Here is a 27991-nt window from a genome sequence, read left to right on the forward strand (position 1 = left end):
TTTTGGACTGAAGTATCTGCTGGGCTCCTCAGACAGAACACTTTGCTCAGACACAAACAAAAGGCGAGGAAAAATATGATCTGTGTGCTCGACTGACTGTGCCCTCTCAGAACTCCAGTTTGTTGTGTTACAACGTCCAAGGAAAATTATTTTAGAGAATGGAACAAAGAAATTAAACACATTTCCCCCAGTTGGAGTTATTGCAAATCCCAGAAATTGCACAGGAAGAATTTCATTGGATCCTGGAGGATCTCCTACTGTTATTTTATAGCAGCAAGGCTACTTTTCCTTTAAAAGAAAGGAAACAAAAGGGATTCTTTCCCCTCCAGATTCCATCCCTGCATTCTCCAGTTCCCAGGTGGGACACGAGTGAGTTTGCCTTCAACAGAGACATCTGAGGTGAGCCTTGGACACCCAGCACTGTCCCCTGTCACCCCTGCCTGGCTTTTCCTCAGAGCCAAATACTTCAAGCCACAACCCCCTTGACCAAGTGGCCACCCTGGGAAGGGGGAAAAGCCTCCCTTGCCCCAGGAGATAAATGGAATTATCACTATCTGCTTAGGGATCCTTGGCTATGGGCCGGTGGCTCCGGGTGAGGTTACAAAGCGTGGTTGCTCCACAGAGGCTGTGGGCTCAGACTGAGCAATAAAAGGTTCTTTTCCTTTTCTTTCCATTTCTTTTCCTGCTCACACATCTGGGCTGGGAGCCTGTGCTCATGCCCAGCTCCCCACAAACCCCAATAGCCCCATGAGGAGACTGGCACAAGGCTCCTGTTCCACCTGGAACTCAGCTCCCCAATAAATCTGGAGCGTCAAAGGGATCACAGCGAGACAAGGGAGCCCCAAAGAGCGCACTGAGTGCAGGCACACACACACAGAGGCATGGACAAACTCCATCCCCAGCCCTGCAGGATGGCTGAAAACCCTGCAACAGCCAGAGCTCACGGCAGCAAACCCAACGCTGATTGCCAGGAGGAATTCAAACAGCACAGCCTCGCTCCCTGAGCTTGCCCAAGGCAGCTCAAGGTCCCAGAGGAAAAAGCCAATCCCCCCAAAAAGAAGTGTGTGCTGTCCATGTGGGACTGAAGGTCATGGAACAGCGACCAATTCCAGTTTCAGAGTAATGGGAATCCATAAAACCCACACTGCAGATGCAACATCACCAACATGGGACGTGTTGATAGGTGCTAATCACTGTTTTTTTCAGAATGAAAACCTCTTTCAAGGGCAAGAATAAGATCTGATCTTTGCTCCACTGAATTTATCTGGTTTATGCAACCCCTGAATGTACAAGAACATAGAGTGGGGGGGAAATGTGCTTTACACAAGCGAGTAAAAGCAGAAAAATCAAATTTGTATAAGCAGAAAGGCTGGACCTGAAGGCCCACAAGTCCCCTCTTCCCCCAGAGGCAGGAATAAATCAAATATCCATGGAAAAGGAGAAGCAGCCCCAAGTTTTGGCGGCACAACCCACAGCCCACACGGTGTGGGGTCCCCCTTCCCCAAGGCACCGTCCAGCACCATTTCCTCTGCTCCCTGCTCCTCCCATTCCCACAGAAACCAAAACCACCCCGTGCCACCACGGCAGCCCCGGCTCCGCGCTGGAAAACAGAGACCAGCTCCTTTTTTCCACCCACGCCAGCGGCTCCAGCCGTGAGGGACAGAGCAAGCGAGGCACACCAGCCCCAAGGAGAGGCACTGGCCAAGGAACAGGGCCCAGATCCCCGCGGGAGCAGCCAAAGCTGCCGAGAAAATGTCTCCGAGCCGGGGGAAGTTGTTACAAAAGCTGCTGCTGACCTGAGGTGTGCAGAGAGCTCACTGCAGTCTGCAAACCTGGGCAGCAGGGACCCGGCCGCGCTCCACAGGCCACGGCGCCGGGAAATGCGGAAAATGAGGCCGGATTCAGTGGGTTCTGCAGGAAAAACCCGGCTGGGCGAGCAGGAAGTGCATTTTGAGGCTAAATATGCCCAAACTGCAGCCCAGAGAGCCCACGCCAGCCCCGGAGGACAGCAGCTCCTCACACAATGCAGGAATCTCCCTGCAGAAGCACAACTACATTTTTCCCCCCTCTGGCCTCCATCTCTGCCACAGCCAAACAGCAAATCCATCCATCACCACTGCAACCCCAGGGCTTGCCACAGGCCAGGGGAGACCTCCAGACCGCCGGGGCTTACAAAGCCTTTTGTTTTGGCCAATTCCGAGCAACATCTCGGAGTGCAAACCCTGCCCTGCAGTATTTGCAACCCAAATATTGCAGCGCTGAGCTAATTTCGGGGAGCTGGCACACACAGCCGACTACTGGAGTAATCAGACCAAAAAAAAAAAAAAGAAGGCGAGCTAAATTTAGGAGTAACTATGCGATGCAATATTAATAACGGATTATTTCCCTTCTAAAAAATAGATCTATATACATATATTTACATATACATATATTTTTTTTAAGTTAAGCTGACAATGCTCCTTGCAAGATCCTGTCTCTCCCATCCCCCCAGGGATGGATCCCAGAGTTTTCGGGGTGCCAAGATGAGGTTCATCCCTCCCCCAGGAAGAAAAGCCCCCCACGCCCCCCGGGGAGGGGGAGCGCGGTGCCCGCGTCCGCCGCGCCGTCCCCGGGCGCTCCCGGGGAGGGCTGGCCCCGTTTCCCCGCAGTGCAGCGCGGACCGCCCGCATCCCCCATCACTCACTTCCTCTTGTACTCGTCGCGCTCCCGCTTGACTTTGGCCAGCACGTTGTAGAGGGCGCGGATCTCGGGGGTGATGGTGTCGATCTGCACCCCGACGCCGTCCGGGTGCACCCAGGACACGCCGGGGCCCTGCACGGTCTCCAGGCCGCCGCCGCCGGTGCGCCGCACCTGGGTGTAGCTCCAGATGGTGCCGGGCAGGCGCCCGTAGTGCGGCGGCGACGGCAGCGCCCCGTGCCCGGGGCCCGGCGGCGGCACCAGCGGCGGGGTCCCGCCGTCCGTCTGCACCGCCTGGTCCCGGGAGAAGGTCTTGTAGCGCAGCCGGCGGTCGCGCTCGCTCTGCTGGGCCGCCAGCTGCTTCTCCAGCAGCCGGTTCCGCCGCTCCAGCTCGTGCACCTTGGCCAGGAAGCAGCGGAACCGCACGTTCAGCCCCTTGAGCAGGTGGATGTTGGAGCCCAGGTCGTTCCGCAGCGCCGCCGTCACCGGCGGGCCCCCCCCGGCCGCCGCGGGGCCGCCGCCGCCGGGGCCCAGCGGGCACGAGGAGGCGGCGGCGGCGGTGGGGGAGAAGGCGCGGGCCATCTCCCCGAAGAGCAGCGAGTTCATGGCGGAAGGGGCGGTGATGGAGGGCCCGGCGGTGATGGAAGGGCCGGCGGTCCCGGCGGTGGTGATGGAGCGGCCGTGCCGGTGCCGGTGCCGCTGCTGTCTCTGCGGCCGCCGCCGCGCCGCGCTCTGAGGGCTCTGAGGGCTCTGGGCGGGAACGCGGGGCGGGACCGGCCCCGCCTCAACCCCGCGCGCCGGGGCCGAGGCCCCGCCCACACTCCGGACCACGCCCCCATTTCCGTGCACAGCTTCACTGCCATAACCACGCCCCTTATTCCATACCCAGTGTCTCATTTGCATGGCCACGCCTCCACACGAACCATGGCTGATTTGCATATCCACTCCCTTCATTTCCATAACAACGAGCTCATTTGCATGGCCCCGCCCCTGCCTCAGCAGCGCCCGCTCCCTCCACGTGTCCCCAGCCCGTGTCCGGGGGGGGGGCGGTGATTTTTGGGGAGCCCCCGGGCCCGCAGGCGGTGCAGAGCCCACAGGGGTCCCCGCATTAATGGTCAAACCTCCAGCGAGCGAGGTACAGCCCCCGGCCTTGCATCGCTGCTGCTGGCTCTCAGGGACACCTCGGAATTGTCAGTCCCCTGCTAATGCCCTGTGGAGCCGGGCTGGGACAGCGGGGAGTGCTCGGCCCGGAGAGGGGACGGGGTGCGGGGACATCGCAGCTCCTGGCGGGGTGCGGGGACATCGCAACTCCTGGCGGGGTGCAGGGGGTGAGGGGACAGCGCAGCTCCTGGCGGGGTGCGGGGACACCGCAGCTCCTGCCGGGGTGAAGGGGATGCGGGGACATCTCAGCTCCTGCCGGGGTGCAGGGGGTGCGGGGGAGCATCAGGAGCTGGAGTGACGCACGAGGGGGGAATGGGTACAGGCTGAAGGAGGGGAAATTTTGGGTATTGGGCAGGAATTCTTCCCCGTGAGGGTGGGGAGCCCCTGGCGCAGCTTTCCCAGGGATGTCGTGGATGCCCCAAAGCTGGCAGCGTTCAAAGCCCGGCTGGAAAAGGCCTGGGATGGTGGGAATTGTCCCTGTCCGAGGCAGGGCTGGGAAGGGATGATCTTAAGGCCCATTCCAATCCCTCAGCACTGTGATCCCATGATTGCACCATTAGGTCAGATCAGACTAAATTATAAACCTTGGATTTTGTTATCCCAAAGCAGAGCCCTGCCTAAGTGCTAAATAATGCTGATATTATAATAATTAAGTTATTTAATGAGCGTTTCCCAACTGCTGCTCCCGGACCTCCGGGCAATCAAAGGATATTGTTTAATTGAATGATGTGATTGCTGCATCGCTCTGCTGGGCACAGAGTGATGCAAGGGAAACACGGGGACAGCCCTCAGTCAGGCTGCTGGAAAGCTGCAGGAGCCCTGCTTACCCAAATATAACATCCGAAATAAAACCACGGGGCTTGCCCAGATTATTTTTTTTTTTATTTTTATTTTTATTTTTATTTTTATTTTTATTTTTATTTTTATTTTTATTTTTATTTTTATTTTTATTTTTATTTTTATTTATTTTTATTTTATATAATTTAGATTTTATATTTTTATCTATTTATATATTTCTATGTGTATTTATTTATATATTTATTTGTATATTTTTATAGTTATAGTTATAGTTATAGTTATAGTTATAGTTATAGTTATAGTTATAGTTATGTATAGTTATTTATATATTTATTTTTCTATCGTTATGATTTATATTTTTATTTTTATATAATTTTGATTTTATATTTTTTATTTTTATATAGTTATTTAAATATTTTTATTTATATTTATATAATTTTTATTTTTCTGTTTAATTTTATTTTCTGTTTATTTTTGTATCATTATGATTTTATATTTATATTTATATTTATATTTATATTTATATTTATATTTATATTTATATTTATATTTATATTTATATTTATATTTATATTTATATTTATATAACCCCAGTCGCTGAAACTCCACCAGCACCTCGAGCCACCCTCAGCACCGAAACCAGGGCTCTTCAAAGGGCTCTGCTAATCTGTTATTAACCTGTGTTTTGCCAGCACCTCCTGGGAAAAAAATATAAATAAACGTGCTGGGTGGAGGTGTTTCATTAAAGGGATGACTCAAGGAAACACCTGCAGGGTTTGTCTCTCCCTCAGCACAAACCCTCCTCGGCTGGGTTTGTGTTTGGGGTTCTTTGGGGTTCTTTGGGGTCCCAGCCCCCCTCGGTGGCCGCGGGGCAGGGCTGGGGCTGGGCTGGGGCTGGCAGTGCCAGAATCCCATCAAAACCCTGCAGGAAGCGTTCCCTGCTCGGTGCCGCCCTGCAGATCCACAGAAACACCTGGAAAATGCAAGGATAGGCTCAAAGTGCCGATATTGAGAGAGTTACTGGGGCAGCAGCCAGCCAGGAGTGCATTTGTGCAGATTTGGGAAATTCCAAGGCTTGGAACTGCCCGGGACAGGGAGGGAGCCCCGGCAGGGTGGGATGGGATGAGATTCAAGGTCCCTCCCAACCCACTCTGCGCTGGGATTTTATGGATTTCCCTGGTTTGGGCACCCTCGCTGCTGGTGCTGGAAGGGGCTGGGTGATTTCAGAACCCCGTGGTCAGCAGGTGGGGAAATCCAGCCAAGATTTATTTTAATTTTTTTTTCCCCCTTAGGGAAGCAGGACAGCACCCGAGGGGTGATAAACCAGGGGATGAAGGGTTCCTGCCTGCCCCGTGACCTTGCAACTCCCTGGATCCACCTCATCCCAGGTCATTAAATCAAATTAGTCCTTTCCCTAATGAACTCCAGCCCCTCCCTGGGGATGGCCACGGTCACCCATGTGCTGCTGCCTCGGTGAATCCCCCTGAATTAATGGCAGCAATTAATTAAGCTTGGGCAGGGTGAGATGGGAATCCCCATTCCGAGCTCAGGGACTCTCAGTCCAACCCTGGGTGATAACAGCAATAAAACCGGGATGGGTTTGCTCCCAGCAGGGATTGGGCCCTTGGGTTTGATTTTACACTCGTTTCTTTTCCCTTTGGCAGCGTCCTGCCCTCCCAAACCTCAGTGCCCATCCTCAGGACTGCTTTCTACATCAGCTCAGGTTTTTAGGGTTAATTTTCCTGGGGCTGGTTGCACCTCTTGAGGCTCTGTTGGTTCTGTTCTCCTGGGTAAATTGACCGTTTTCCAGGCAAACCCACCCAGACCCATCCCCAGGGCTCCAGTTCTGTGCTGCTGCCTGGGCTCAGGGACATCACCACGGCCTTGGTTTGCGTATTTGAACAACCCTCCCTCTAAAACAAGCGAAATTCCCCTGATTTAACACCCACAGAACTCCCCAAACGCCCCTCAGTGACCTCAGGGGGTCCTGCTGGGCTGGGATTTTCTCACATCGAGGTGAGGCCTCATCCTCTCATCCCTCCCTCAGCCCCTTCCTGCTCCCTTGGGCTGTGAGACCCCCTAAAAGCAGAGAGCAGGCAGAATAAAGGGAATAAAAAGCATAACTGCTTTTTATTTGTTTATTGAACGGCCTTCAGAACATTTGGGGCACACAAAGCCCCCAGGGGCTGCACCCAAAAATGGACCACAGGTGTTCACACTTTGATAAGTTTGGTCCATTTGCATATCAGGGGTTAATCCTCCAATTACAGCTCCAGCTAATGAAGTCATTCACCCCAAGTTTGCTGTCCCCACCTCCCTTTTGTTTCCATCTCTGGGGCCTGAGGCAGGGAGGTGTCCTTGACTGCCAGGCCCGGAGAGGAATTGCTGTGTCTGCCCAAACGGGAGAGCAGCGGCTGCACCGTGTGTGGGGTTTGGAGCTGGGCACTAAATACAAATTATACACCAAATATACACTAAATATACACTAAATACAAATACAAGGATTACAAATAGATGAAAAATATAACAGCTCAAATTCCAAGGCATCAGTTCCATCCCGGGGCAGCTCCACCTCCACACTCTGGGTTGGGACGGTTCCCCTGGGCTCTCACCTCTCCTGAGGGTGTTTGAACAAAGATCCAAACAACACAAATCTGTTAAAGGCTCTAAAGCAGAATCTTCACCAGTCCACCCCCAAAACTGTTGGTTTGTACACGGCCCCCTGTGCTGGGCACGGGGACCAGCAGCGTGCTGGCATCGCCAGAGCCTTCCCCACCCCAGCAGAGCCTTTTTTGGGGTTATTTTGTTGGGACGCGGGGCAGGAGCGGCTCTACCTGGCACGGGAGGATGGGCAGGGCAGGGCTGGGCCAGCCCCGCTCGCTCTGGGGTGACTCAGAGCCCCCGACACACCCGGAGTGTCACCGTGCCCACGGGGGTGTCACCGTGCCCACGGGGGTGTCACCGTGCCCACGGGGGTGTCACCGTGCCCACGGGGGTGTCACCGGCCGGGAAAGGGCCGGGCCGGTGCCCGGGGTGGTGCCCGGGGTGGTGCCCGGGCCGGTTTGCAGCGGGCGGGGGAAGCCCTGGGACGGTGCCGGGAATTGTCACCGGGAGCAGGGAGCGTTCCCGGGGCTGCTGCCGGGGATGCGAGGGGCGAGTCCCGCAGAGCGGCGGCGCCTCCTCCCGCACCTCTCAAAGGAGGCTTCTCCTCCCCAAACCGCGTTTTCTCCCCGCTTTGTGTCCTCCCTGTCCCGTCAGCTCAAGGCACAGAGGAGCTGCTGCCGAAACCCCGCTCCTTCCCGCTGGTTTTTATTGCTGCGGCCACAAAAAGCCGCATTTGCCCTCATTTGGGGGTTTGTGGGCGCCAGCAGCACAAAACAGACCCAGCCCGAGGAGAGAGGAGGCTCCTGCATTCCCAAAGCGCTCACGAGCCCAGGAGCAGAATTTGGGATACACGGGAGGGATGCAGAAATTTGGGAATGCAGGATTTGGGATGCAGGAACTGGGAATGCAGGATTTGGATGCAGGAACTGGGAATGCAGAATTTGGGATGCAGGAATTTGGGATGCAGGTATTTGGAATGCAGGATTTGGATGCAGGAACTGGGAATGCAGAGTTTGGGATGCACGGGAGGGATGCAGGAATTGGGAATGCAGGATTTGGGATGCAGGAATTGGGAATGCAGAATTTGGATGCAGGAACTGGGAATGCAGGATTTGGATGCAGGAACTCGGAATGCAGGATTTGGGATGCAGGTATTTGGAATGCAGGATTTGGGATGCACGGGAGGGATGCAGGAATTTGGAATGCAGGATTTGGGATGCAGGTATTTGGAATGCAGGATTTTGGATGCAGGATTTGGAATGCAGGATTTGGGATGCACGGGAGGTGCTGGGTTCCGCACACCCGCACCCGCTCCCAGCCCGGGGCTGATCTCCTCCATGGAGAGCTGTAAATATTTTGCAAACAAAGCCGCGGGCCCGGGTGCAGCCCCGAAGGGCGGCTGGGCTGGGGAGGGGATGATGATGACGGTGATGATGAAGATGATGCTGAGACGCGCATCCGCGGCCGGGGCACGCCGCAATTTCCTTGGAGACGGCGGCAGCGCTCTCTGCTTCCTTGGGAACCAAACATTTGCTGAGCACAGCGGCAAACACGGGCCAGGGCCCGGCCCGGCTGCCCGGGTGTGCCCGGGGCGGGACCTCCGCTGGACAGAGGCACCGGGGAGCCCAGAATGGTCAAAGTCCTCACCCTGAGGGCAGCAGGGGGACCCCGGCCTGATTAATTCAGCTGCAGGATGATTTTTAAATTAACAGAATAAAGGATTTCTGTCTCGTCGTTGCCCCAAACTTTGCTGGGTTGGGCGGCACCCGAAGCTCCGAGCGCTGAGGGCGGTGAAGTTGAATTTGGGTTTATTTTCTGCCCCCTGTGTGAAACTCTCCTCCAGAAGCCATCAGCCGGTTCTCCTCGCTCGCACCGCGGGCTGTGAGCCTGGCAGGTTCTGCAGGGCGCGGGCAGGGAAATCCTCCTGGTGGGAGCTGTGAGGGAAGCGGGACACGGATCGGGAATGCGGGGCTGGGACTGCCCCGAGCATCCCCCGGCACCTCCGTCCTGCCTCCCCTCCTGTCCCCCCGCAGGGACAGCGGGACATCACACCGGGGACACCCACGGGGACACGAGGACATCACACCGGGGACACCCACGGGGACACAGGGACATCACACCGGGGACACCCACGGGGACACAGGGACCTGTCCTGAGGGAGGGGACATCACACCTGAGGCGCTCAGTCTGTCCCGAGGAGGGGGGACATCACACCTGGGACATCCATGGGGACACGGGGACATCACACCTGGGGCGCTCAGGTTCCCCCCGGCCCCCGGGGATGCTCTGCAGGACCCCGCGGTGCAGCGCCGTGAGTCCCGGGCCCGGAGCTCCGGCGCGGTTCCCTCCCGGCTCTCCCGGCCGTTCCCCCCCGGCTCTCCCGGGGGTTCCCTCCCGGCTCTCCCGGGGGTTCCCTCCCGGCTCTCCCACCCTTCCGCGGGGGCGGGAGGGGCTCGGGCGGAGCCCCCCGGGTCCAGCCGGGGCCGGGCAGCGCTGCTGCAGCCGCCGAGCCCCAAAAGCTGCTGAGAGCAGCAGAACCGGGCGCGGGGAGGGGACCGGGAGCGAGCGGGGGCTCCGGAGATGCCCTTGGTTCTGATGTCACCCGCTGGGAATCAGCTCGGTGCCATCAAACGCTAGGAATAATTAAAGGATGCTGCCGGGATTGCAGCGCGCCCTGTTTGCTCATTAAATGGGATTTAAAAGAGCGGCCGAGCGGGGAGAAACTGCAGGGATTAAACCCCGAGAAGGGCCCGGGGGTGTCCCAAACACAGACGCGGGGTGGGGCGGGCATGAAACACGGGGGACAGCCCCCAGAGCCAGCACGGGGCTCGCTCGGGGCTGCCCCGAGCCCCGGAGGGTTCCGGTGTCCACAGGAGCATCCTGAGCCCCTTTTCTCCCCAATCTCCCACCTGGGCTGAGGACAGCCCTGCCTCTCCCCAGGGCGTGTGCTGGGGGTGACCGAGGTCCTGCTGGCACAACGCTTGGGAAGGAAGCGGCGGGATGGTGATTAACAGCGCTAATTATTGGGTTATCACCGTTAGGCACCCCAGCCCATCAGCCCTTTAATGAGAGGCTGTCCCTGCTGCCCTGCCCTCCGCCCCCTCCCCGAATTCCAGCAGCTCCTTTCTCCCTTCTGCAGCCCCTGCCCTCAGGAAAGGTGGGGAAGGTGGGAAAGGTGTCAGACCCAACATCCCTGGCAGGAACAGCCAAGACTAAACATGGTGCTCTTGACACTCATTTATTTTAAAGCTCAGCCTCTCTCCGTATGTCAAAGCCAAACTTAAACCACAAACAGCTGAATTTTTCCAATTTCTGCTTAATATTTGCCCATTTTTATATCACACACCTTCCCCACTGGAGAAGGGCTGTAGGGCAGGTGTCACCCTGATCTCCAGGGCTGAAAAATCCCAGTGTGTTCCCCGTGTGGGACAGGCTGGGGCTGGTGGCAGCGGCCCCAGCAGAGGCAGAGCTGGGCTCCCTGATCCTTCCACTGCTCCTGAGGCTCCAGGGACATTTGTGGATCCCCCAGGCCCTGGAGGGTTGCACCAGGTCTGGTTGGGCTCTGATTCACCCACAGAGGGTTTGTGTTTCCCAGGGGAAGGGACCGGGCTGAGTCAGGCTGAGGAGTGCCAGGGTGGGGACTCCTCTCCAGGAGAAAACCCTGATTTTTGGAGCAGGAGATCCATTGTGAGGTGCCTGATGCTCCCAGGGGGAAGGGAAGGGGCAGGAGAACCCTGCAGCACCCAAGTGTGCAGATCCACGTGTCTGAGCCCTCCTGGGTGCTGTGGCAACAGCAGGATGAGGGAGAAAATCCCTGTGGGACTGGAGGGAGGTTGGAATTCCCACTCCACGTCTGGGACCTGCAGGAACAGGGCCTGGCTGCAGGAACAGCGCCGAGCACGGGAGGATCCTGCTCAAGGGAGGCTGAATAAGCACCAGGAGAAGAAAATCTTTCCAGAGGCACATCCAGACCTCCTTACACACCCCAAAAACCTCCCCAGTCTGGGATGGGGCTTCTGGGGGCACTGCCTTGAGGACCCCAACCTGCCTGGGGTTAAAACCCAGCACAGGGGCTTCCCCTCCACACAATGGTCCTTTGAGCCATTTCAGCGATAATTTTACCCAACAACATCTTTCTTCTCCTGCATTCCCCTTTGGAGAGGAGTGGGATCCTGCTGGTCTCCGGGGTTTGGGTAAAAGGGCTGCAGCTGGTCGCTGTCGATGGGAAGGGCTGGGGTCAATCCTCCAAAAAAGTCTGCAAATAGAGATTTAATCATTGTTCCTTTCCCTCCTGGAAACAAGGGAGGAAATCTTCCTGGGGTTCAGGTGGCTGCCCCTGGCTTTTCCCATCCACGTGCTGTGCTGGGGGGACAGCCCTGAGGGGATTTGGTCCTTAATCCACCCAACCCAAACTTTTCCAGCCCTCCTGGGGAGCTCAGAGCTGTTTTTCCCTGGATCCTCACACGTGAGCTGTGACTCATCCCCACCTGCGATGGGAACGTGCAGCAGACGAGTCGAGGCCAATCCTGATTTTCTTACCAGGGAACAGAAACGTGACCCAAGGGTGGCTCCTAAAGAGCCACCTGGACCTCGGGAGGTCTCTGGGGTGTTTTGGGAGCCTCCCTTGGCTGTGGGGTGGCCTCTCCCCAGAGCAGCTCCGAACCTGCCAGGTCACAGCTGGGAGTTAATTTGGGAGAGGTGGATTTGTTCTCCTTTCTGTCACTGCCCTGCCTGGAGCTCCTTTGACCCCTGAGCTCCCTGGGGTCTGAACTGCTCAGGAAGGAGCCCTGAGCTGCACCTGGGCTGTCCCAAAGGCGGGAGGGAATCCTGCAGGGGATTTAGTGTTTGCACCCAGGCCCAGATCGTCATTCCTGCAGAGCCTGGTGTGACATTCCAGGAAGAAAATGTGGGATCCCATCCAGCTCTGGGGGACAGCGACACCAATGTCCCCACCACATCTCTCGAGGCTCCCCCACGTTCTTGCCCTGTCCTGAAAGTGCCACAGACTCAAGTCAAGGAGAAAAATCGCTTTTCCTCTTCTGGAAAATGTCCAGGGAATCTTCAGTGGCGCTGGAACATCGCAGCTTGCTGTGAGTTTGTGCTCAGCAGCTCCAGCCCCTGCTTGTTTGAAAACAATTCCGAGGAACTGCAGAGACACCGGGAGCAGGAGAGTCCGGCTGGGAGCTGCTGGGAGGCCGGGAAGAGGCAGAGAGGAGCAGGGAAGGTTCCCAGCCTGGGAAGGGGCAGAGAGGAGCAGGGAAGGTTCCCAGCCCGGGAAGGGGCAGAGAGGAGCAGGGAAGGTTCCCAGCCCGGGAAGGGGCAGAGAGGAGCAGGGAAGGTTCCCAGCCCAGGAAGGGGCAGAGAGGAGCAGGGAAGGTTCCCAGCCCAGGAAGGGGCAGAGAGGAGCAGGGAAGGTTCCCAGCCCAGGAAGGGGCAGAGAGGAGCAGGGAAGGTTCCCAGCCCGGGAAGGGCACCCAGCTCTGCTGCACTTCCAGGAGGCTCAGAAAAGGGAATTACAGAGGGAGGAGGCAGCAGGACAAGGAAACCCCCAGGGAATACCTGGGGAAGGTCAGGTCAGGTTTCCGTGTCACCTGCAGCAGGTGGGGGGGCCCAGCAGGTGCCTGCTCCCCCTGGATTTAATTAATCCCCATGTTAATTAAATCCTGGAGCCCAACCCAGTGCAGGGATGTCAGAAGCTCCGGGGGCTCCTGCTCACAGTCAGGTCCAAGGCAATCCCACAGCTCATCCAGGCTCTCCTGCATCACAAAGGACTTCTCTTCCCCAAATAAAGTTTTTGGCAAATAAACTAATTTCTTTTTGAGATGGGGTTGATTCTCTGTTGTTCAGCTCATGGTTCAGTTCATCACTTTGAGTAATTTCATCCATTTTGAGGCATTTTCCCTCTGTCTCCTCATTCCTAATTTAAGTAACAAACTCCCCAAAGTCTTTGCTGACTTTCCAGCCCCGTTCCAGGGGATTTTGGAGCCTGCAGCTCTTTGTGCACACTGAGGATGCTGGAGCCTCCCTGGGTGGCCTGGACCAGCTGAAACTTTCCAAAACACTTTCCCTTTGTTCTTGTCCCTCTCCACATCTCCTTGGTTGTTATTGTCACCTTCAGTCTGCTCCAGGAAGAACCTCAGGATGTTCCACCTTCTTTTCACCTCTGGCTTGTCTGTAAATCACAGGGCAGGGAGGCACTGCTGGCACCACCTTTATTTTCCAAAACACCTCTCTGGGCCCCAGCAAAGGCTCCCGGCTCTGAGGAGCTCCTTGCACGGGTGTTTGCAAGAGTTTCCCTCCTCCCTCTGAGATGCCACCTCCTGTCATTGATGTTGAACAAGCAGTGGCCACGTTCTGCTCCTGGGAGCTCTGAGTTCCTGCTGACCCAGCTGAGGGGTAGAAACCCAGGGATTTGCCTGCTAGAACCTCCACGGGCTCCTGCAGCAGCCGAATCTGTTCTTACAGAAGATCTGTGCCAGCACAAGTGGAGCAAACCAGGATTTCCACCCTGAGCTGTTCTGCAGCTCCCTGGCCAAAAGCTGTAGATCCCTCCTTGGCCAGGCAGGCAAAGCTGGGCAGCAGGAGCTGGGGGCACCCAAGGCTGTGGCTGTTGAATGGGTTGGTTTTGTCAGGAACGGCACTGAGCAGGGAAGGAAAGGCAGCCTGGTGCTCCTGCCAGCTCCCAAACCCTCATCACCCCCGTGACACAAATGGCAAAGCTGAAACACGGCGGGGTTACTGCCCTGCACCGTGCTGGGAGCCTTCACAAGCACAGCCACGAAGGCTGCTGAGCTCCAGGCCCTGCTGAGCTCCAGGCTCTGCTGAGCTCCAGGCTCTGCTGCTCTCCAGGCTCTGCTGAGCTCCAGACCCTGCTGAGCTCCAGGCCCTGCTGAGCTCCAGGCTCTGTCAGCTCCCAGGCCCTGCTGAGCTCCAGGCTCTGCTGAGCTCCAGGCTCTGCTGCTCTCCAGGCTCTGCTGAGCTCCAGACCCTGCTGAGCTCCCGGGCCCTGCTGAGCTCCAGGCTCTCCTGCTCTCCCAGGCCCTGCTGAGCTGTTCCCGCTGCTCTCCCAGGCCCTGCTGAGCTGTTCCCGCTGCTCTCGGCACTCAGGCAGCTCTGGGAGCTCTGGGAGGGGCTGGCACTGCCCAGGCTGCTGCCCAGCAGTGCCCTGAGTGCCTCCTGCACCCACCCTGGAGCAGCCCAGCTGCTGTTTGGAGGAGCCCTGGCCCTGCAGGGCTTTCAGGGAGGGCATTTGCTCTCTGATGTGGTTCCAGGGCAGCAGAGGGGCAGGATCGCTGCTCCAAGGAGCCAACTCCACACCAGCTCCTCCTGCCCCTCACAGGGCAGCCAGAGCCACCAGCACACCCAGAGCCCTGGGGCACCAGCCCAAAGCTCCCGGGGCATTTCCTGCCCGGTTCCTGCAGCTGCAGCTGCCAGCAGTGACCTCAGCCCCGCGGAGGTGAGAACAGAAACACCGAGAACAAAAACACCGCTCCTTCCCCCCTGTGCCAACCCCAGAGCGTGGCCAACACTCACAACAGGCACCACAGGGGCTGGGCACTCATTCAGCCTCTCCAATCATCATCATCATCATCATCATCATCATTATTATTATTATTATTATTATTATTTCTGGGATGGGACCGTGCTAGGAAATTCAAGTTCAAACAGAGACGAGGAAGCCAGAGAAAGCTTTATTAGATTCCAGCCTCACCAGGTGTCAGCAGAATGTGCCAGGTGAGTTACCAGCATGCACAGGTGGGGAGCAGTGCTGGGCTCAGGGCAGGGCATGCAGGGCATGCAGGGCTGCAGGGGGGCTGTGCAGGGCTCTGGGGCTGCCCTGGCTGGAGCTGAAGGGTTCCCAGAGAGGGGACAGGGACAGAAACAGACCCCAGAGAGGGGACAGGTATGGGAGCAGCTCCTGAGAGGGGACAGGAGCAGTCCCCAGAGAGGGGACAGGGATGGGAGCAGCCCCAGAGGGGTTACAGGGACAGGAGCAGCCCCAGGAAGGGGACAGGGACAGGAGCAGCCTCAGGAAGGGGACAGGGACAGGAGCAGCCCCAGGAAGGGGACGGGGACAGGAGCAGCCCCAGGAAGGGGACAGGGACAGGAGCAGCCCCAGGGAGGGGACAGGGATGGGAGCAGCCCCAGGGAGGGGACAGGGACAGGAGCAGCCCCAGGGAGGGGACACCCATCGGAGGCACAGCGAGCTTTGGATCCAGCCTGGGAGGGAGCCAGGACAGCCCCTCTGGAGGGGCCACAGAGCTGCTGCCTGCACCCAGCGAGGGGAGGGGAGGGGGAAGCTCCTGCATTTCTCTCAGGTCCTTGCAGAGCCCCAGAGGCCCCAGCCCCGCACAGGCCCTGCAGGGCAGGCAGGGCCTGGCTGCTCCCCCGGGAGCCTCCTGCTCCTGGGGCTCCCTGTGCAGGCCCAGGGCTGGGCAGAGCAGCAGCTCTGGGGACAGTGGCAGCAGCACCTCGGCATTCCAGCTCCTGCCTGGCTCAAGCACCAGTCCAGCCCAGCTTCCCCATTTGTTCGGTTTATTGAACTTCAAAGAGGTGCACACTAAAGCATTAAGATTTACTGGTTTGGATTCCTCTCTGTACAAGTTCTTTCACACAGCTTGAATGCACAAGGCTTTACAGATAGAAGCGCCGAAACACAAGATAAAACAAATCTAAATTCCAAATCACTCCATGAAGAAAAAATCGTAGAAAATTAAAATTAAAAAAAAAAAAAAAAAGGAAAACAAAACAAAATTCCAACAAAAAACTGCAGCACTCCTCGGGGAAGGGACAGACTGCACGAGGAGGGACACAGAGGGGTGGAAGGCAAGCGATGGAGGCTCTGCCCAAGCCTCTCCTCTCAGGGGATGGAGTTGAGGAGGTCCTTGAGGAAGCTGTCGGGATCATTGATTTCTGACAAGAGTCCTTGGAAGAGAAGGAGACAAGAGAGAAGAGTCAGCCCCAGCAGGCTGCCTGTCCTGCCCCAGGAGGGGTTTGTGCTGGGCCATGTGTGAGCTGCTGACAGCTGCAGGGTTATTTTAGGGCTGGACACGAGGAGAGCGAACCCTGTTGGATGCATGTGCAGGAGGGACTGAAATGTGAATTTAATCAAACATTAAATCCATATGGAACTGCCCTTGGGCAGCTCCAGGGACCCAGCTCTGCTCCCTGTGCTGGGCTGAGACTGGCCTGGGGTACAGATCTGGGGAGAAGAAAGAGCAGCTTCAGCTCCCCTGCAGATTTTCAGCCTCTCCTGACTCCTTTGGAGGCACCAAAATCCTTGGGGAGCAGCTCTGGCTGCACCCAGCTTCTGTGTCTGCTGCACGGTCACATCTGTTCTCCAGCCTTCAGCCACAGAGCCCCCAAACACCTTCCAGCTGTGCTGCAGATGTTGGAGGGAGCAGGGGGAGTTTTCCTGCCCGGGGTGCTCAGGTGTGTCCCAGCAGTGCTGGGCAGTGCTGCTCCCTCCCCTCCCCACGGGCTGCAGCAGGGTCAGGAATGCTGCAGCAGGCAGCAAACTATAAAAGGGCAGGCAAACACTCACCAGCCACATCCAAAAACTCAGAGAACGTCTCCACTGGCATGAATTCCTCCTGGAAGGTTTTCAGGGCCTTGTCTGCAGCCTCGTGGATGGGCATGTCGTTGTGTCGGATGAACTCGGCCAGAGAGAAGGACCAGCCCCCCTCTGTGTTACTGGTAGGCACCTTCTGACAGGGGTGAGGACAGCAAATCAGGCCAAAAATGATTGTTTAATTAAAATAAAAAGTTACTGCAAACCTTGGCGCCTTCTCCCATTGCTCCTGGATTTCCATCCCTGCCTCTTGCAAAGGACTGACAGGGAAAACAATTCCCCAGCTGCAACTTCAGGATCTTTTTTTACAGAATGAAACAAGGCCCCAGGCATTTTCTCACCCTGAGTACTGAACCCCCTTTGGAAGCTGCCCCTGCCTCCTTCCTCACCAACCACTTCCCTGGCACAGCCTGGAATGTCCTTCCTTCCTTCCTTCCTTCCACGAACAATGAACAGGAAAAATAAGCAAATACACAATAAATGAGTGCTGCCAGCTGGGAAAGTCTCTCAATTCTTCAGCTACTGAACTGCAAGGGATGCAATGAGCACAGGCAGCTTCTTGAGGCCTTTCTGCTTTTACAAGGTGCAAAGAAAAAAAGGAAAAAATCCTTCCCTGGGAGGGTGGGCAGGCCCTGGCACAGGGTGCCCAGAGCAGCTGTGGCTGCCCCTGGGTCCCTGGCAGTGCCCAAGGCCAGGCTGGAAGGGGTTTGGAGCACCCTGGGACAGTGGGAGGTGTCCCTGCCACGGCAAGGGTGGCACTGGGTGGGCTTTAAGGTCCCCTCCCACCCAAACCATCCTGGGATTCTGTGAAGTTTCATTTCCAAGGATCTTGGAGAAAGGGGTTTCAAACACTGATTTCTATTTCAAGCCCCTGTGGTTGCTGGGGTCAGGAAGCTGCAGTGGAGCTGCTGCGCAGGAGCTGCTGCACAGGAGCTGCTGCAGAGGAGCTGCTGCACAGGAGCTGCAGGGCTCTCCTTACCTTGAACATGCCGTAGATGAGATCCACCAGCGCCCAGAAGAGCAGCCCCGAGCGGTACGAGCCGAACTCCTTCACTGCCTTGTCTGCCAGCCTGGGAGGGAGAACAGCCTGGGATCAACCCTGCCCTGGGGGCTGAGAGCCCCTGACACAGAACCTGCAGTGAATCCTGAATCCCTGCCCTGGGGGGCTCTGAGACCCCCCTGACACACAGCCTGGGATCAACCCCTGCCCTGGGGGGCTCTGAGCCCCCCTGACACAGAACCTGCAGTGAATCCCTGCCCTGGGGGGCTCTGAGCCCCCCTGACACACAGCCTGCAGTGAACCCCTGCCCTGGGGGGCTCTGTTCAGTGAATCCCTGCCCTGGACCCACAGCAGGGCAGCTGGAGGAGCAGGGCCCACCAGGGACACGCAGGGAACGAGCTCTGAGTGAGCCCTGCTGGGTGTCCTTGGCCACCTGAGATTCCCTGTGCAGCAATTCCTGAGGCTCTGCCCCAGCTGGGCTGTGTGAGCAGAGCAGGTTTGCCACTAAAACCTTCTTCCACAGCAAGGAAACGAGCACAGAGGGCACTGGAGGGCTCAGACTACACAGAGAGTCATCAGCAGAGTGGGAAAAAACAATGTACAGCCCTTGATTGTGTGCTCACTGCTGGGAGAAAAGCAGATTCCTGAAGGAATGACCAAATCCAGGTCTCACACATGGGGGGTATCAATAACAGAACAGCTTTGTGCTTCTAACTCATAAAAGCATTTCTGCAAGGCTCTGAGGGAAATCTCTTGTCCTTGAAGAAATGCAGGAATTTCCATTTAATATCTCCTTGGTTATTGTCCTGCCAGGAAAGGGCTTCTCCTGGAAATCCAGGGTTTGGAGCAGCAGGAATGCCCTAACAAGGTGCAGAACTGTGCTGGGCCTGCAGGATTAATCACAAACAGGTTCTGGCAAGGCGGATCCTCCTGCCAGCAGCTCTCATGGCTTTGGAATTTTCGTGCCTGTGCTCCTCAGGTACATCTGCCCCACCACGTGCTGCCTCCTGCTCAACGCTTCAGAGCTTTGGAAAAACAAAATCCCTTTTTTTATGCACCCAGGACCAGCTCAGCTGCTGCTGCTGCAAGTCAGCAACACACCCAGGGGTCCCAGCTGCACCCTGCCCCAGAGTGGGACTTTTTTGGGGGAAAAATGAACATTTTTCCCTTATTAAAAGGCTCCATTTGTGTGTGTGTGCCCTTAAAACAGACATCTTAGTAGGTGGCAGCCTGCTAGGGCAGCTCAGCTTAATTATTTCAAGGAAAACCAATTAGTAAAGGTGACTAAATTTCCACGGGATGAAGAGCAACTTGGAGCGAGGCTAATTGTGGCCTCCCAAATACTGCACGCCAGACTTTTCTTTTCATGTGAATGGGTTTGATCTCATTGGAGCCTGCTCCTTTAATTGAAAGCTAAAAGGCCCTGGTGGGTTCGGGCTGGCTGTCACCCCTGGAGCAGCTGCTGTGTCCCATCCCTGCAGCTGGACAGGGACTGCAGCAGACACACGGACACTGGGGAAGCCTCACTTCCCTCAGGAGTGCCTCAGAAAGGTCACAGTGAAGAGCAAAGGGAAAAAAAATAAAAAGGGTTTTTAGTCCCAAATTCCAGATGAGAGCTATGCTAAAAAACACCTACAGGATTTTTTTAGCCAGAATTTGTGGTTCATTAACAATGAATGCTCGGCTCAGCTCTTTGGAATCTGTAAATTTACAAAAATGGGACAAACCCAGAACTGGGATCCATTCTGGTAATTTAATCTGGGGGTTTAAACAGGAAGAGTTTCCAAAACAAGGGAGGTGCTGAGCATCTCCCCTGGTACCTGCGGTACCATCACTCCTGGCAGAGCCAGGAGCCCTTCTTGGCTCAATTGTCCCCAAATCTGAGTGACCCTGACTGAGGAGCTGGACGGGCACAGCCCCGGGGGACAGGGAATGGCTGGGATGTGCTGCCCTGGGAGGGGGGAATGCAGAGCACTCCTGCACCTTCCCAGGACTGACAGGGGTCCAGACCACGGGCAGACCCTCAGCCCTTGGAGATGCACTGGGGTTCCTGCAGTGCTCCTGTCCCTCTCTGAGATGCACTGGAGGTTCCTGCAGTGCTCCTGTCCCTCTCTGAGATGCACTGGGGCTGCTGCAGTGCTCCTGTCCCTCTCTGAGATGCACTGGGGCTGCTGCAGTGCTCCTGTCCCTCTCTGAGATGCACTGGGGTTCCTGCAGTGCTCCTGTCCCTCTCTGAGATGCACTGGGGCTGCTGCAGTGCTCCTGTCCCTCTCTGAGATGCACTGGGGTTCCTGCAGTGCTCCTGTCCCTCTCTGAGATGCACAGGTGAGTCCTGGAGTGTCCCCAGCCCTCACCCCGGTGTTGTGGGAATGGAGCTGCTCCCAGACCCTGAATGTGAAATGCTGATTTTAATCCTTTGCATGCAGACATCATTCTGGTGTCACAGCCAGTGGCTTCCTCTCTGCCTCAGCCTACAAATTCAAGATATTGGCACTTATCTGCAGAGCCTCTCACCATCCATCGCCCTCTTCCTGATTTTCCACCAGAATAAATCAGCACAGAGCTGTGCCTCTGACTGGAAACCAGAACTGCCACACTGCCATTCCTGAGAGGCTTTATCAGAGGGAGGCTTTGTGCTCCCTTAGTCTGCAGAGATTAAAGAAAGCCCTTGAATAAACCTTGACATAATTCCCCAGCACTATTTCTGAGTGTGTTCCCCTGAAATTCCAGAGATTGGATGCTCTAGCTGGAAGTTCCTGGCTCTGCCTGTTCCAATGTGCTTTTATTGCAGCTGTGCTTGGGGAAGGAACAGAACATTTTGGGAGGGTTTAAAAAGCAGCAAAGCCACCCTGGGCTGAGCTCTGCCTGCCCAGAGAGAGCTGCACCCACCCCTGAGCCTCCAGGACACCCCCAGGATCCAGAGAGGCTGCTGGAAACAGGGAACAGGAGCCAGGGGAGCCTGAAAGCAGCACAGAGATCAACACAGGAGCCCTCTCAGGGCTCTCTCCCTTTTCCAGGAGCACTGGTTCATGTTGGGTTTGTGCAACTACAGCGTAATGACTTTATCAAACACCTAATTAATGTCATCAGCATAAGAATGCCCTTTAAGGCGACTTAGAGTAATAATGAATTGATTCCTAATTATGACAGCTATTTCAAATCACCCTTTCAGAAACTGGAATTCCCTTTCCCTCTCTGAAAATACTGTGCTTTTGTCAGGCAGGCACAGCCACTTATTCTTGTGCTTTAAGTGCCTGACAGCTGCTATTGATTTTTTCCTTTTTAAAAAGCAATGGCATTTGACTTCTATTTCTATTTTTCTATTTGAGGGAGGCTGGAGCACTGATCAAAAGGGCCCAGAAGGAGCTTCTTTAGGGAGGCAAACAGGGAGTGAGGCACAGCTCAGAGACAGCTCATGGCTGGAGCTGCTGCAGTGCTGGGGTGGGGGAGGAAGAGGGAGAAACAGCATTTCCATTGATCAGCTCATTGATCCACCCCAAGAACACCCAGAATGAAATGTTCATGCTCATACCAGCAGTGTGGAGCTGCAGCCACTGAGGGCTGGGCTGGACAGGGCTTGGAGCAACGTGGGTGTCCCTGGGCTCTGAGGGGTGTCCCTGGGCTTTGTAGAGTGTCCCCAGGCTCTGGGGGTGTCCCTGGGCTCTGGGGGTGTCCCTGGGCTGTGTAGAGTGTCCCCAGGCTCTGGGGGTGTCCCTGGGCTCTGGGGGGGGGGTCCCTGGGCTCTGGGGGTGTCCCTGGGCTCTGGGGGTGTCCCTGGGCTCTGGGGGTGTCCCTGTGTTCTGGGGGTGTCCCTGGGCTCTGGGGGGTGTCCCTGGGCTCTGGGGGGTGTCCCTGTGCTCTGGGGGGTGTCCCTGGGCTCTGGGGGTGTCCCTGCCCATGGCAGGGGATGGCACTGTGGGGCCTTCAGGGTCCCTCCCAAGCCAGGCCAGGCTGGGATTGTGCAGCTCTGCAGCACAGAGTGCAAAGGTTACTCAGAGGGGTTAACACCTGGTGTAAACTACACACACTCCCCAGAAGCTGTGATTGGCTCTGTGACACTGACACAAGGGGCTCTGTGCCAGTGCCACAAGTGGCTCTGTGACAGTGCCAAGCTCTGTGACAGTGACACAATGGCTCTGTGCCAGTGCCAAGCTCAGTGCCACTGACACAAGCTCTGTGCCAGTGCCACAAGTGGCTCTGTGGCAATGACACGAGTGGCTTTGTACCAGTGCCAATGTCTCTGTGCCAGTGACACGAGTGGCTCTGTGCCAGTGACACGAGTGGCTCTGTGCCAGTGCCAATGTCTCTGTGCCAGTGACACGAGTGGCTCTGTGCCAGTGCCAATGTCTCTGTGCCAGTGACACGAGTGGCTCTGTGCCAGTGACACGAGTGGCTCTGTGCCAGTGACACGAGTGGCTCTGTGCCAGTGCCAATGTCTCTGTGCCAGTGACACGAGTGGCTTTGTGCCAGTGCCAATGTCTCTGTGCCAGTGACACGAGTGGCTCTGTTCCAGTGACACAAGTGGCTCTGTGCCAGTGCCAATGTCTCTGTGCCAGTGACACGAGTGGCTCTGTGCCAGTGCCAGTGCCAGGCTGTGTGCCCGTGTGCCAGCCGGGGCAGGGACTGACCTGCTGGCCCCTCCCGGGGACACCACGCGGGCGTGGGCGGTGACGAGGAGCCGCCGCAGGATGTCCCCGCGGATGGCCCGCCACCTCTCCGGGGGACAGATGTGCAGGGCCAGCACTGTGTAGTAGTGGGGCCCGTCCACCTCGAAGGCGCTCTCCACCCACTTCTCGCGGGGCTGCTCCAGGAAGCTCTGCAGGTTCTTCTCCTCCCGCGAGGTCGCCCGCGTCCTGCAACACAGGGAGAGCCTCAGGGGCTGCTCCGGCTCCAGGGGCTCAGCCTCTGCTCCTGGGAGCTCTGGGGCACTGCCCACGCACCCTGCACCCCCAAAACAGGAGGGGTGCCCCAGCTGGGCACCACCAGCTTCCCCCAGACTCATCCCTGGGTGAGGATTGGCTCCCAGTGGGCACCACCAGCTTTTCCCAAATTCATCCCCTGGGTGAGGACCTGCTCCCACTGAAGCAAACACATTTTCCCTGGAGTTGTGGGTGGCTCTAGAGTTTTCCAGGCAGCTGCCCCAGTGAAGACAACACCACTGGAGAGGTATTTTTCCCCTTTCTTTGAGAGAAGTATGGGGCCAGGGCAGCAAGGCTAGGCACTGGAGTGGTGCCATCTCCCATGGGACACCCCACAGCCACTGCAGCCACACCTGGATCCATTTACACACCTCCTCTACTGCCAAAACAACCCCTGGGAAGACAGAGGCCAAATTCAAACCCAGAAGACACTGTGTTTTACTGCAAGCTGATATAAGTATTTTATCGTTCTCCTCCTTTCCTCCAGAGCTCCAGTGTCCCAGGAGTCCTGACAGCCCAGAACTGACAGTGCAAACCACATGTCACAGCAGCCTTTGGGGAGTTGCTTCACACTTCACCACATCTGTGGCTCTGCTGCACCAGGCAGGGGCTGCCAGCCAGGTCAGACCCTTGATTTTTAACTGAGATAAAACTCTCCCTATCAGGCATTGAGCAGCATCCCCAGCAGATGAAGCTGTCAGGGTTGTGTGACCTTTTCATCTGCTACAAGATGCAGCTGGGAGCCAAGTAGTAGCTCTTTATTTTCTCCATTTAATATTAAAAATTCTGTCTGGGAAGTACAGAAGGCCTTTTCCCACATCTGCCCAGCGGGTTCTGGGCTCTGTGGTGCCAACAGCAGCCTAACAAGATGAAACAAATAGTTCCATTTATTTGTCTCCCAAAGGGCTGGGGAAACAATAGCACAGGGATCTGGAGATAGATATTAAAAACAAAAGAAAAATTGTATTACAGCCAAAACCTTGATTAGTTCCAGGCGGGAAAGTGAGAGGGATTTCACTGCGCTGCATTTGGAGTGACCTTGGTGTGTATTTTAATATTTATACCCTCATCTAATTAGTATTACTTACTAATATCTAACTCCTCAAATAGAGGATGTACATTTTTGCAGGAGCAGAACCAGCTCGTGTATTCCAAAGCATCTGGGTGCCTCTGGATGTGGCCACGCAGCCTCAGTGCAGTGCCAAAGCACTGCTGTTTACTGACAAAAAATAATAATGGTACCCTCAAAAAATAATTACAAATATCAGGTAAATCTGAGGGACCTGAACCCTCCTCCAGGATGTCAAATCTGGAGATAAAACTCTGTTACTTGAACACTGAATCAAATGCTATCAGGGTTAAGTTTCCAACTAACAATTACTTCATTGCAGTGTGTCCTCTGCCTGCTCAGGAGAAAATTAAGCTGGCAGAGGATTTTTTTAATGTAATAACCCTGTTGCTCACCCCAGAGGTAATAATTACATCTAGAATGGAAAGAGAAGCTAACTCCCAATCGCTTTTACTCAATAGTTTCCCTGTTATCCGGCATGCCCAGGCCTCACTCCCAACACTGTAAATCCTTAACAACCCACTCGGGGTGTGCAGCCCCGCTCCTCCTCAACCCCGCTGTGGTTCCCCATCTCTGCTGCCCCGTGGGGGGCTCCTCTACCCCGAGGGGCAGGGAGGGGGCACTGAGGGTGGCACTGACGTGTTGAGCACGTAGAGCACGGTGTGGATGATGTAGGGGATGAGGTGGATGTTGCTCTCGCGGCCGCCGCCGCCCGTGTCCACGCTGAACGACTGCTCCATGGCGAAGCGCAGGAACAGCAGCTTGATGTCGTGCACGTTGAGCTGGTACGTGGGCTCCCGCTGCCCCGTGCACTCCTGGAGGTATGTGTTGTGTCTGCAAAACAGCAGCGACCCTCAGGGAGCTCCTCCTGCCGCAGCACAGCCCGGGTGCCAGCAGGGACAGCACAGAAAAGCTCTAAGGAAGGAACAGCCTACACAAAGGCAGCTGCTGCTAACTTGGGTTAACCTCCCCAAAGGGAGGCCTCCAGCTCACCCTGGTAAATCCAATTCCATCTGCAGTGTCTGTCCACTCATCAATACTGTTTTCACATGCCCAGGACCTGGATACAGCTCCCTGGCTGAAATGCCTCCAGGATGTTGCCACTCTTGATAGCACAGAATCCCAGAATATCAAAGCCCATCCAGTGCCACCCCCTGCCATGGGCAGGGACACCTTCCACTGTCCCAGGCTGCTCCAAGCCCCATTCAACTTGGCCTTGGGCACTGCCAGGGATGGGCTATCCCTAACTCCTCCAGGCACCTTGTGCCAGAGCACACCCCTTCACAGGGGAGACTTTCTTCCCAATATCTGATCTACACCTACCCCCTGTCAAAATTTCTAATGTGACATTGCAAACCCAGCACAAGGTGAGCCAGAATCCTGACAACAGCACCTCCATCTGCTCCAGACAGGTGCTCAAGGACCTCGGTATCATCCAGGAGAAGTCTGGAAATCTACACCAGGGAACCCACTGGCATCATAAGGTTTCTTTTGTACAGCAGGGGCTCCCTGGGCCACAAATGAATCAACACTGCATCTTCAGCAGGGACTGGGGGCTAGGGAGGCTCTGAAATTATTTCCATGAAGCCAAGGAGCAAACAGACACCTGCACTTTTTCAGGAGAGTCACTCTTGATGGTAGAACCTGAAATGGCTCAGTTTAACCACGATTTAACCACGAGAGCTGCACCACCTCTGATCCCAGGATTTCAGGGGAGCGTGTGGCAAGGATGTGACTCACCCGGGCACTGCCAGGTGGGGAAGGGCCTGGGTGAACTCACCGTGCCAAGCACGTGGCAAAGGCAGACTCTGGCACGTGGGGCCCCCACACTGGCAGGAGCCCATTGCACTTGGTGTTGGCGTTCTGCAGGGCTGCGCTCTCCCACTCCTCGCGGCCCCGGGCCAGCCTGCACGGGGAAGGAGAGCATGCCAGGCAAGTCAGGAGGATGCAAGCTTTGGTTTAAGGAAACACCCCAAAAATGACAATTCCACAGCTTCTCTCAGTGCTGCAGTTGGCAGAGTCCAGCAGTGTCAAAGCAGAGCTGACACAACCTTGCATGAGGCCAGTGTGCAATGAGCCTCATGAAGGTGTATCAAGTTCTGAGGGTGCCCAGCACTTCTCACAATGGCTTAGAATAATTGTGAGATGGCTGATCAGTGTGCTTTGAAAATCAAAAGGTTTTAATAAATGACAATACAAAAACAAAACAGAAGCTGTGCTCAGACCTGGCTAAGGCACCCCAAAAAAGCCCTGAGCACCTCTGTGCTCGTTAACTACTTGAAGTTTTAGGAGGGTTATTTGGTTTGCTGCCCAATATGAACAGTACAGGTTTTGAGAAACATCCCAAAGCCCACCCAGTGCCCCTGTGCTGGCACTGGGCCAACCAAGGTGAAGGAAACACAGAACCTTCTGGTGCTTTTCATGAAAAGTCAGGGGTGAAACTGAAACCCCTTTTCCTTATTTGGAAACATTTGCTTGGGTGTGGAACTGCACTGCAACACTGACCCTGACAGAGCAGCCCAGAGCTGCAAAGACCAACCCAGCCTGCCCATCCCGAGCTCCAGGGTGATGCTGTGATCCCAGCAAGGCAAGGCCTGGCAGGGGCAGCACGTACCTGACAGCTGCCAGGTGGCAGTCGTAGTGCACGATGTTGAAGTGGGACACGGTGCTGTAGCCCTGCTGCTTGCGGGGCTTGTTCTCGAACTCCTCGAGCGCCACGCGCTTGGTGAAGGTGTAAATCCCCAGCACCTTGGTGGGCTGCAAGGACACCAGGACACAACCTCAGCCTGAGCAACACTCAGGACACATCTCCTGCTCTTCCCACACTGCATTGAACCTCTCCCAGTCCTGACATCAAACTTAAACTGATCCTGTGTTTTTCCAGCTTTCACTGAAAACAAACTTCTGCTTCCCAGCCACCTCTGGAATTACTGATCTCAAGAACCAAGGCTGAGACTTCCTGATCTTCCAGAGCCAGCACTTGTGCACCCAGATACTGGCAAGTCCCCTGAGGAGCTGAGAGGGCTCTGAAAATTTGAATCTCCCTTCACCTGGAACTTGAATCTCTCATCACCATTACCTGGCACTTTTAGCTTCCACTACCTGGAACTTTTAGCTCCCATTACCTGGAGCTTTCAGCTCCCACTACTCAGAACTTTTAGCTCCCACTACCCAGAACTTTTAGCTCCCACTACTCAGAACTTTTAGCTTCCATTACCTGTAACTTTTAGCTTCCATTACCTGGATCTTTTAGCTCCCACTACCCAGAACTTTTAGCTCCCACTACTCAGAACTTTTAGCCCCCAGTACCCAGAACTCCTAGCTCCCACTACCTGGAACTTGTATCCCTCCCGGCAGATGCAGCAGGTCAGTCCTGGCTCCTCTATCAGCTCCTCCATCTGTTTAAGCAGCGCAGTCTTGGTCACCACCTGGCCCTTCTCATTTGTCTGCACGAGAGGAAAGCTCCAGCAGGTTAAAGAGAGCGACAAACCACACCATGATATCCACTGGCACCGGAATGCCCATCCCATCTCCCAGCAGCTGTGTTCCCTCTCAGCAGCACCAGGCAAACCCGGGGCTGGAGCTCTGCAATATCCATCAATAAAACACTTTACACGCTTCCTGCTGAGGCAGTTTGAGCAAGGCAGGAAGAAAAGCCCCAGCAGGACCAGAGCAGCCATTACCGTCATGCCCAGGGTGCCCAGGGCCTTCTGCCTCATGGCCATGGCCATCCTCTTCTTCTCAGCGCGCGTCTCCTTCCGCGCGGCGTCGATCTTCTTGTTGACCTCGGGGTGCTCCCGCAGGGCCTCCAGGAGGTTCTCTGCCAGCGTCCCGATCCCTTCGTCACTCGACACCTGCTCCAGCTTGTGCAGGTTGGTGATGGAGTCTGTTCCTATTAGCACCTGGTGGGATGGGGACACTGCTCAGGACAAGGGGACTGGGACAGTGACTGTCCCCTCTAACCCCACGGGGACAGCTGGGCAGAGCACTGAGCTGCAGCAAGTGTTCCCTCCTTTTTTAATGCTCCTGCACCCTAAAAACTGTGGGTAAAACTGGGGCAATTTGCCTCTCCACTGGTCATTACCAGGAGCTCAGATGGGGATGTTGGATAAAACATTTATTTTGTGGTAAGACATTGTATTGATGCCTTCAAACACCAACAATCACGTCCTGAGGAGCTTATCAATCATTAC

General features: G+C 55.8%; 2 protein-coding genes and 1 long non-coding RNA gene across 6 annotated transcripts in view; 1 reads left to right on the forward strand and 2 right to left on the reverse strand.

Moving 5' to 3' along the window:
* IFFO2 (intermediate filament family orphan 2) overlaps positions 1-3627 on the reverse strand; it is a 46251-nt gene extending 42624 nt beyond the window's left edge. The window contains exon 1 of the mRNA XM_063417023.1: positions 2684-3627. Within this exon, the coding sequence (XP_063273093.1) occupies positions 2684-3615 (932 nt within the window). The 5' untranslated portion in view covers positions 3616-3627. The remainder of the gene's footprint in view (positions 1-2683) is intronic.
* An 11253-nt stretch (positions 3628-14880) lies between these two features.
* Positions 14881-15993, forward strand: LOC134560968 (uncharacterized). Its single transcript, XR_010082837.1, has 2 exons — positions 14881-15142; positions 15196-15993. It is a non-coding gene; the product is annotated as an uncharacterized LOC134560968 (long non-coding RNA).
* UBR4 (ubiquitin protein ligase E3 component n-recognin 4) overlaps positions 15758-27991 on the reverse strand; it is a 90447-nt gene continuing 78213 nt past the window's right edge. For 3 of the 4 annotated variants that reach the window (XM_063417463.1, XM_063417462.1, XM_063417460.1), the window contains exons 98-106: positions 27482-27700; positions 27131-27244; positions 26413-26555; positions 25579-25704; positions 24438-24632; positions 22439-22663; positions 17790-17880; positions 16784-16946; positions 15758-16164 (exon numbers count right to left, since the gene is read on the reverse strand). In XM_063417463.1, coding sequence (XP_063273533.1) covers positions 16100-16164; positions 16784-16946; positions 17790-17880; positions 22439-22663; positions 24438-24632; positions 25579-25704; positions 26413-26555; positions 27131-27244; positions 27482-27700 — 1341 coding nt within the window. In that variant the 3' untranslated portion in view covers positions 15758-16099. The remainder of the gene's footprint in view (positions 16165-16783; positions 16947-17789; positions 17881-22438; positions 22664-24437; positions 24633-25578; positions 25705-26412; positions 26556-27130; positions 27245-27481; positions 27701-27991) is intronic. The other variant, XM_063417461.1, reaches the window with a different exon arrangement.

The sequence above is a fragment of the Prinia subflava genome, chromosome 21 (genome assembly GCF_021018805.1).
Source record: "Prinia subflava isolate CZ2003 ecotype Zambia chromosome 21, Cam_Psub_1.2, whole genome shotgun sequence".
Lineage (NCBI taxonomy): Eukaryota > Metazoa > Chordata > Aves > Passeriformes > Cisticolidae > Prinia > Prinia subflava.